This window comes from Nematolebias whitei, chromosome 8 (assembly GCF_014905685.2).
Source record: "Nematolebias whitei isolate Nwh7 chromosome 8, NemWhi1, whole genome shotgun sequence".
In the NCBI taxonomy this organism is placed as follows: domain Eukaryota; kingdom Metazoa; phylum Chordata; class Actinopteri; order Cyprinodontiformes; family Rivulidae; genus Nematolebias; species Nematolebias whitei.
This window is the reverse complement of record NC_056505.1, coordinates 22,049,873-22,060,150: the sequence shown is the minus strand read 5'-3', so window position 1 is coordinate 22,060,150 and position 10,278 is coordinate 22,049,873. Positions and strand designations below refer to the sequence as shown.

General features: G+C 42.2%; 1 protein-coding gene across 1 annotated transcript in view; it reads left to right on the top strand.

The window, feature by feature from the left end:
* The first annotated feature begins 616 nt into the window (after positions 1-616).
* Positions 617-10,278, top strand: part of LOC119413095 (homer protein homolog 1) — a 16,045-nt gene continuing 6,383 nt past the window's right edge. Inside the window, exons 1-3 of the mRNA XM_037680107.1 lie at positions 617-1,097; positions 7,021-7,177; positions 8,972-9,103. Of these exons, the coding sequence (XP_037536035.1) occupies positions 1,093-1,097; positions 7,021-7,177; positions 8,972-9,103 (294 nt within the window). The 5' untranslated portion in view covers positions 617-1,092. The remainder of the gene's footprint in view (positions 1,098-7,020; positions 7,178-8,971; positions 9,104-10,278) is intronic.

Genomic DNA, 10,278 nt, shown 5'->3' with positions numbered 1-10,278 from the left:
ACATTTATAAATGTGTGACTAACATGGTGAAAAAAGGACTTTGAAAAAAAAATAAACTAATTTTTTTTTCTTATGAAAGGCTAAATATATACAAATATTGCTGTTAATGTTTGACTGTGTAACTTAAATAAATAACAATTGACTCTTTAAAAACCATCAGGTAGAAAAATCAGCCTGGTTGCGAAATTACTTCGGATTTGCTTCGGTTTTGCAGCTTCCCTGGCAGCTGCGACTCTTTTAGACAAACGTATATTTTAAACAATAAAAGCATCGAATGACACCGGTCCCTCGAGCACCGAGTGACGTCACTGCGGAGGACGGTGCCGTGACGTCGGCAGTTCGACATAAAGTGAGTAGGTGGGATATGCATCATCCAGATGTGGGACTTTATGGGAGGGAAAGGGGGAGGGGGGGAGGCAAACCGGTCTAGTTAGGCTCAGATTAACAACACGAGGCAGGATAATCTGATATACGGCATTACTGATGAGAAGCATTAACTGATGTTGCAGAAGCGCAGAATATACATTCATAGCTCAGCTAATAAAGGGAGTGAGGAACAGACTGGACGGGAGAGAGTGGGGGTGTAGCCCGTGAGCCTATGAGGAGGTGGGGGGAGGGAGGGAGAGCCGCGGACGGTGATGCTGCGCGTTATCTGCTCTCTAAATGAGGGTTGTCTTTTCCCAGTTCAGGCAGCGAGCCTTCTCCACCCTTTTCCAGTGAGGCTCTGTCATTTGCACGACGACAGCAGGGCGTCTGTCGGATCTCCATCATCATCATCATCATCATCTGCGCTGGATGTAACCCAGAGCCTCTGCTGCTCCATCGTCCCCACACGGCCAGAGGAGCCGGAGATCCGATCACCGTGCCATGTGCGGAGCGACATGTATGCGTGAATTCATGCGGGGACAGCGGGAAGGGGCAATGGAGCAGCTGTCATCAGATTCCTGCAGACGCATCCTGGGTGAAGCACTGGAGGCTGTGGTGTAGAGAACAAACCTTCATACGCAGCAGTCAGAGTCGTTTTGATTGCCAGGAGGACAAACAAAAAGGGGGGTCAGTGGTCTGGTGTGGCTGTTCATTCCAACCTCAACAATGGGGTAAGTGGGGTATTATCATCCACAGGCTGAGTTCTGTTTTCATGTGAATAACTGTGAGTGGCGATTCCCTGCCATGGAAACCAGACCAGACATGACGACCTGGAATGTGTTTCAATATTCTGCTCATCCCGTTAAATCTGGTGGCTCAGTGCTCAGATCTGGCAAGGCCTCGATGTGCTGCACAGCAAAACAATTAAAAAAGAGAAGCAAAAAGCTTGGAGCTATTTATTTTTGCCCTTAACTTCAGCATACTTCTACAATACAAAAAAAACGTTGATGGATAAACTTTGACAATGAAAACGATTAATCTACAGCCTCTTGGATGTAAGTTAAAATTTTCTGTGAAGCACTAAAACTGATGATGCCAGGTTTCCTAGGTGCTCCATTACTCACTGTTATGTAACTCTGAAAGAATGCTTGCTCCTATGGCAGCATTTGGTCTAAGATGTTCTTAATTAGAGGCAGCTGTTTGTACATTTTGTCTTTTATTCTGCTCCGAGAAGAGCACGTAGCAGAGGAACGTCAGAGCTCAAGAGCTGCAGGATCAGGGGGGCAGAAAGTGGATTTTCTGTCTCTATGGCAGCACATTGCTACACCTTTACACATCCCCGGCCACAGGGACTCAGGAGTGAATCACCCATGAGCCTCCTTGTGCGCAAGCAGCACTGCTCATTTGCATGTCCCCTAACCCTCAGCCCAGCGGTCCGTTTCCTCCACCGTTTATTAACAGCTGTCTCCTGCAGTTCATTGTGAAGAATTACACAGCGGGAGGTTAACAGCGTGGCACGGGGCACCGTGTGATTTCTAGGACTCAGCCCAAACTCCTGCATTAACTATTCACAGTATGTCGGAGGCCTCTCCATCTCCCACTCCGTCCTCCTACAATGTGGGCAGCGCATCTTTCAGCAGCAGAGTCCCACTCAGCTTCAGCGCTGCCATACTGGTGACTAAGTTACTGTTATGCAACAGACTCAATGACTCAATTGATCCACAGTGGAATTGACTGTGAACTGTGATGTAAAGCTGCGGATGGTTTGCATGCGTTTAAGTCTGAATATGTGCAGATGAGATTAAATCCTATCCAATGTCCGGCTGCCGGTAATGGCACAGATAGACAGAGTCCTATTTCACTTCCGGTTGTTGTGGCTCCATACCAAAACCTCTCTTCATGGCACAGAGGAGAACAGAGCTGTTGGACACGGGGGTGGAGATGCCTATCAGCGTTCTCACTTCCTTTTGCAAATACAATGAAAGCACAGAGCGAGACCCAGTTTCTTTATATCTTTGCTCAACTGTGTAGAAGAGTAATTGTGTGCACAAGCGCATCTTAGGACATCCAACCACTCCCAGCAGGGGAAGCAACAGGGAGCTGTCCCACTAATGACCTCACTCCACTTTAAATAAAAAGAATTTAAAGATCAACACTGCCGATTTAATAAATATAAGAGGAAACGAGGGAGAAATGAGAGGGGAAGTGCGAGCTCAGTATTTCACAGTGGATCCTCCTGCACAATCAAAAGGACACACTTGAATCAGAAAACGAGCTTTCTTTCTGTGTTCACATCGGGGCATCCAACCGACACCCACTGTTGTCGTTCCTGGAGTGTTTGCCTGAGGTTCAAACTTGGAAGTTTGCTCAGTCCTTGTCTTTGTGCTTGGACCCTCTTTAGTTTTGCTGCACAGTCCAAATATCAGGCTCACTAACCAATCTAAACCGGATCAGCATCCCCTGCTCGGTCAGTTTTATGCCAGTGATTGACCGATGATATGTTCAGTTGTTCTCAGCCACTGTCACCAGAGATATGTTCTGTACATACATACCCATCTCTTTTTGAGGATGCGAGCGAGTAAGTGCTGAAGCAAACTTATTACTATCCTGTTAGTGCGCAAAATGAAAACAGAAAATCAATGGAGATCAAAACACACAAGAAAACCCAGCTTAGACACATGACACAGTGGAAACATCAAAGTTTAAACAGGTCTCAGAAAGAAAATCCAAAGATTTTACCAGAACCAAGTTCAAGTTTCATCATTTGGGGGGATTTTTCCATGATATTCACTTGATGACATCACACTCTAACTTTTGAGCTGTCCACATTTTTTAAAAATACTTTACAAACAAATTGTCCTTTCACAACTCTCTTTGGCACATGTATAAATTATGCATCAAAATGTGAGTATTTTATCTCTTCTTTCACCCGGTGTGTCTCACACTGCTATGGGACTTGTGGTTTCATCTCAAATCATCCCAGAAGGCAGAGTGTGCACACCCAAACTTCCAATTATATTTTAGTTTAAATTGTTCTCTTCTAAACTAGAAGTGAAGGGTCTTTTTAGCACCTATACGCCAGCTCTTCTACATAAAACACTGACATGTAAAAATTAGCACATGTGACCATCAGAGTCTTCGTCTGCTCAAGGTTCATTCATTTTTTTAAATCTGATTTGTAATTATCACACAACTGTTTGTTGGAGGTTTCCTTCCCAGTTTGTGTTTTTGTCTGCTTCTCATTAACTTCAGGAAGTGCCCATGGTGATCACTTAACATTTATGTTCTTGGTTTTCTTTACACTTTTTGTACAGTTTATTCAGCATTTTTCTAATGGTCTGTAGAAGATGAGGATTTATTCTAATTGAAAAAAAAAAATGACCACACAATAAAAAAAAATATATATATATCTATAAAAAATGCTTTTCAAAATTTGTCAAGTCAGCAGCAACATTTCGTCTTGTCTTCTTCTTCACCACAATCTAGTGCACTCATAAAAAAATACACAGTTTTACTGCTCCACATGTCACGAGTCTCTGAACGCATCTTACCAAAGTACCAGGTTGTCCTAAACTTAGTCCATTTGACAAACCAGTAATGATAAATGATAAATAACGAGCTGAGGCTCCTTTAGGAAAGCAGACTTGTGCCCTTCGATAAACCTTTAAATTTACTTGCAGCTGCATTAAAAATCTGCTTTAGGGCAACAGCTGTAATGTGACAACTTAAACATCTGTAACCAAAGTTTGAAAGTGTTATTAGATATGGGGGGGGGGGGGGGGGGGGATGCTTGTGTCAAAAGAGCATGGTGAACACAAATCACTAACTCAGTTCTCCTCTCTGTTTACGGGTCAATAAAGTGTTTCTCTTCATACTTTTTAAATCCTCTTCTTACTTTCTCTTGTTTCTTTTTGTTTCCTTAAAGTTCAGGCTCGAGCAGCACACACAGTCTTACTGCACATAATTGCTTTTACCGCACCGAGTTGCAGTCTGGAGCTTCCCACTCTCCTCCGCTTCTTTTCCCAGAAGATGGGTGGATTCATCATCGCTCCAGCTTCTCCCACATTCATCACTTCCTCCAGGTTTCCCTCATCCCTCCCTTCTTCCTCTCTCCTCCTCGGCCTCCTCTCTCTTGTTTTAACATTCACGTTGTGCCCTTGTCACGCAGCACACTCTGCATGCCAAACACCTCCTCATCATCATCTTCCTCATCCTCCCTGACTATTTTCCCATAAAAATATGGTCTAATTAATGATTGCTTCTTCTTGACTTTTCTTTGATTTTCTAAGCTCAGGCTCTTTTAGCCTGAACATCAACCTTTGCTTCTTTTCCTTCAGCGTGTGTGCACATGTAGCTATTTTTAGTAAGCTGAGTCCTCAACAAGAGCAGAAGAGGATCAACATGCAGCAAACACTCCGTGCACACTGTAATCAAACTGTTTGAGAACCTTGGTTCAGTGTCAGTGTAAAATTAAAGGGCTGGCCGTTCTTCAAGGAATGTGCATCACCCGCTGCCGTTCATGCTAGACCTGTAAGATCATCTCATGCTGTCGAAAGACAAAGTTAAAACTGTGTTTGTTAAATCTCTAAAACTAAATTATACCAGATCTCATGCTCAGAATATGTGTTTGGGATGACTCTCAGCTACTACCACGCCACATTTTAGCTTATTGTCTGTAAAACTGTGTTATAGCCACATTTGTGTTGGCTAAGAATGATTAGCTGTGGTCGCCATCTTGAATTTGATTCACTGCAGAAGTTAGTTGTAGATGGACATTAAATTATTTTTTGAGAGGTTCATGAAATCTGCACAGTGGTTCATGAGATATTTTGCTAACAGACAGGACTGGCTCAGACAGTTGCTGCGTAGGTTTTAGGCAAAGATCTTGTGCAACGTAGAGCACTCAGAATTTGAGATGGGGATGATGCTCAGCTACTAACACACAAATCTTTAGCTGAATATCTGCAAAACTGGCTGAACTGCAAACATTTTGGGTTTAAAAAGATCAGCTGGCTGTGGCAGCCATCTTGAATTGTATTTACTTCAAAAGTTATGCAGCGGTAGATGTACATCCAATGATGTTTGAGAGGTTCATTGAAACCCAGCTGCTATTTCATGAGATATTTTACTAACACAACAGACAAATGTAAAAAAAAATAAAAAATCAGTCTTTGACATGTAACTTTTTAGTAAACGAACTAAAAACCGGGAACAGAGAACAATGTTCAGCTGTATTCACAGTCCGTCATTCATCTGCTCTTTTCAGATTTCAACTGTAGGAGTAATTATTGCTTTTTTGACAACTGGTGGGTGTCATGTTGGAAACAAAACTCTTTGGCTGAGGCATTTGTGTGAAGGGGGGGGGGGGGGGGGAGAAATCAGGCGCAAGAGTACTGCTGTGTTCGGTGCACTCACACCATCAAGCATGAAGAACAAGTCAAATTTGCCACCGCTCAAGTCAACATTATGCAATTTAAAAAAAATAAGTAACAGTGAGGCGGCCACAGCGCAGATCACCCGGACAGGCCGTGCCTGTGCAATGTGAGCTGGGAGATAGTCGAAATGACTCACCGTACTGCCACTAACACTGTCGATGATTATGATAATTCACTGGCAGCAGCTTTGTGAATCACTATAAATCATCCCACATTCACTCCGTCTGACTTTCTATAAACTCCCCGTCACATCCCGTCTCACATACCCCTCTGTCTCCCTTTCTTTGTGTTTTTTTTTTAACTTTCTCCCCAAGTCTGGGCTAATCACACATTTGGGGGATGGGAGGGGGTGTGCTGCTGTTGAATTTTAATATTCATTTATACAGCAGGCCTTTGATGTCCCCTCCCATCACCCCCACAGTGCAGTGTAAGCACTTCTCTATCTCGTGTTCTGCCAGCTCTGCCAGCCCAGAATATCTCCCTCAGCACCCTGAGCTTTGTGCGTGTGTGTACGTGGAAATAATTACCCAAGAAACCCCAACAATGCAGCAAAATATGATGGCGCTGAACAAACAAAACAAGAAAGGAAAGACTGATGGACAACTGTCGGGTAAAGGTATCAAAAACATAAATGTTTGATTATGTCAAAGGTCAACCAGACTCAGAGGAGAAATTTTGTCATAAAATACACCTAACACACACCAGTACAGCTGATTTAGTCCCTGTGTATTTGTGTTATGTTTCATAAAGACCTGTGGAAACTGCAGCTCTGTGGGGTGTGTCTACAGTAGTTAGTGGCCCACTGTCTATATTTAGCCTCCGATCCCCCCCTGTGTCCCCCTGTGTGACCCTCACTCAGAGCTGCAGGCATTCCATATCTGAGCAGAGCGACGGTGCTGCCTTACATGTAGGGAGAGTTTCTGTTGCGTTCACTCTGTTGGGTTTTACCTCAAGAGGAAATGCATGAGAAGAAGTGTTGAGTTGATGTAGCTCAGCTTTTGTGCAAGTTACAGCATGTAGCTGTGCAAGATCATGAGGGTATTTGGTGACCTTTAGGGACCGCTTTCTGTGGTGCAGCCATGGAGGAGATGGTGATCAGGTTGCCAGGGCGATCTGACTCCCCCGTGGGCAGCAAGAGCTTCGGTGCTGGCGGTGGGTTTGGCGAGACGCTGGTGTTACGGCACAAAGAGGTTCACCACTTCTTCTTTGTCCCCTTCAGGGAGCAGCCCATCTACAGCACGCGGGCCCACGTCTTCCAGATCGACCCCAACACCAAGAAGAACTGGCTGCCCGCTAGCAAGCACGCCGTCACAGTCTCCTACTTCTACGACAGCACGCGCAATGTCTACCGCATCATCAGCCTGGACGGCACCAAGGTGGGCTCAGACTGGTTCCTTTTGCATCGTTATCCAAAATTCCTCAAAGATTTTTTAAAATCAAGATGAGTTTGGTCTGCACTTGAAGGACAACACTATTGCTCTAAAACACCAGTATGTCTTTATGAAAGATGTCCGGGGACAATCCTGCAGGGCTTAGTGTCATGGAGACAGCTTTAAATGAAGGGATGACTGAAGAAAGACAGAACGGAAGAATGTGTAAAGCTAAAGTAACATACAACGAGAGTGGAACCAGAAGAGTTACGTATGTTTGCATTCAGCATGTGGACCTTTTTCACAAATACCCCAAAACACAAGGAAGTTTCAGGAAACAAAAAAAAGACAAAAAAAGTTTTAAAATCACTGAAGAAAAAAGTTTGAAAGTGCAATAAACTTTTAAAAAATCAGCATTTTAGAAAACACAACGGTGACAATGATAAATCACAACAATATCTCACAACAATAAAAATAAACTTTTTTTCCTCTAAAGTTTTGTGCTTCAGACATTTTGGGGGGGTTGTTTATTTGTTTGTTTATTAATCAATTAGATAATTAGTTAAGTAATTTGTTTATTAGAATTGTTTCTCAAAGGCAGATGACTTTTGTTGGAGAGCCTAAGTCAAAGCTTTATCTGAAATTATGTTTCTTTTCAACAACAACGCCACAACACTGGCTGATGTGTCGATCTTAACTCATCCTGTGTTGAGGATGTAAATCGTTACAGATATTTACTAAATCATCTGTTCAGTTTTTATTTTACAAACACATTAATTTTCCATTAGAAGTCTGATAAGAGTTCAAACAGCGTCTGGTAAAGAACAGAGATAAAGGGTTTGTTGTCAGACTTGTTGCTACATGACAGAAGATTTTGTACGTAGTTATTAAACCAGCATCTTCTGAACCGTTCTGGTCGATTACTGAAACAACATTTACCTGTTTTCTTCAGCAAACAGCAGAAAACACTAAGTATTTTAGGAAAGAATTACAATATTATAATGTTTATTCAGACCAAAATATGTTATGTAACACATTTAATAAATTCACTAGTTTGATTTGTTTCAATTTATAGCTAATGAAAATCGACACATTTATTTTTATATTACTTGGGAAGAAATGGTAAAGCTTTCGTTGAAGTACCTCAGAAATATTTTTAATAAAAACAACTGTGCTACTTTATCATCTGTCACTTTTTATTTTATTTAGTTCATTTATGAAAAGAACGATATCCAAGTTTTGACAATCTGCTAACTGGCTTCAGAAAATCCATCCATCCATCCATCCATCCATCCATCCATCCATCCATCCATCCATCCATCCATCCATCCATCCATCCATCCATCCATCCATCCATCCATCCATCCATCTTTTACTTGCTTTTTCCTTTTTGGGTCATAGTGCCCATATCCAACCATCACTGAAAGAGAGGTGGGGGACACCCTGGACAGGTTCAAGTCCATCACAGGGGCACGTAGAGACAAACGAGGCAAACAACCATTCACTCTCTCACTCACACCTAGTGACAATTCAGAGTTACCAATCAGTCCAACATGCATGTTTTTGGTCTGTGGGAGGAAACCGGAGTACCCAGAGAAAACCCACACATGCACGGAGAGAACATGCAAACTCCACCCAGAAAGGCCCCCGTTGGAATTCAATTCGGCGACCTTCTCGCTGAGAGGCAACAGCTCTACCAACTGAGCCACTGTGCCACTCTCCACTGAAAATCAAATTGCACATTTTATTTGATTTGAGATTTCTGTTACTGCAGAATTGAGTTGATTTTTCTTCTTGCAGGCAATAATCAATAGCACCATCAGCCCCAACATGACGTTCACAAAGACCTCACAGAAGTTTGGCCAGTGGGCCGACAGTCGAGCCAACACCGTCTATGGACTGGGATTCTCCACAGAGCATCACCTGGCTAAGGTAAGCATGCACACATGCACAAGAATTGTGTACTTTGATACTACCCAAATCATTCAGTGACTTGTTTTCTCCATCCTCTAAGAAGATTCCAGCTCCCTCTCCCAATATCTTTGTCAAAATTCACCAGTTTCTGCAATAAGCTGTGTGCATAACAGTGTGTGTGTGTGTGTGTGTGTGTTTCTAAGATGTTGTGATTTTTATACCTCATTAATAGTATTGAGTTAATAAAAGTCATGGTTTGTTGAATATATTATCCACAACATGTGTTAGATGAGGCGACCTGTACCTCAACACTTGTATTAAACTCCCTGAAATGATTTATTAACGTTTTCAAGGTTATGAAATACAGAAGTATTCTTTGTTGTAAATTATTGGGAAAAGGTTTTTTTTCTTTTCAGTTGAAATGGACTCTGAACGTTTCAGTCAGTGAGAAGCACTAACCCAAGCACACAGTTGTGTAAGCTCCTGTACAGCTCAAACGTGTGAAAGATAACACCATTGTCTCTGTTCTTGTTAATTTTTTTGCTGTGTGGTTAATATTAAAGAACAATTTAATTTTTTTGCCAGTTTCTGTATTTTTCAAGAGTGACCCAGCAACAGGTTAGGACAATTTAATTACATGGTACACATTTATATAACAAAGTGGCCTTCAGGTCACTGTTGTGTTTAGGGGAAAAAAGACAGGCACTTAAAACATGCCATTTTTTAAAATACTTTTTGCAAACACATCTCATACTCAGGTCTTCCTTATTTTATGTAAGACCTAAATAAAAGTTTTCAGCAGCAAATAAAACTATATGTATTTAGCCTGATGCATGCTCAATAATCCAGGTAGAAAAATCTAAAAAAGTTAAATCTGGTCCTCTGGACCAGATTTAACCCAGGGGAGGCCACACCGAGTCTGTATGGTTTACCTAAAATCCACAAACAAGGTGTACCTTTAAGACCAATTGTTAGTATGATTAACTCTGTCACTTACAATGTTTCCAAATATCTGGCGTCTGTACTCATCCCTTTAGTTGGCAGCTCAGAACACCACATACAGAACACCATGGACTTTGTGGACAAGGTGAGGGATGTCATCATGGAGACTGATGAAACAATGGTCTCTTTTGATGTCACATCACTCTTTACGTGCATTCCTGTTGATGATGCAGTAGAGGTGGTCAGTTTAA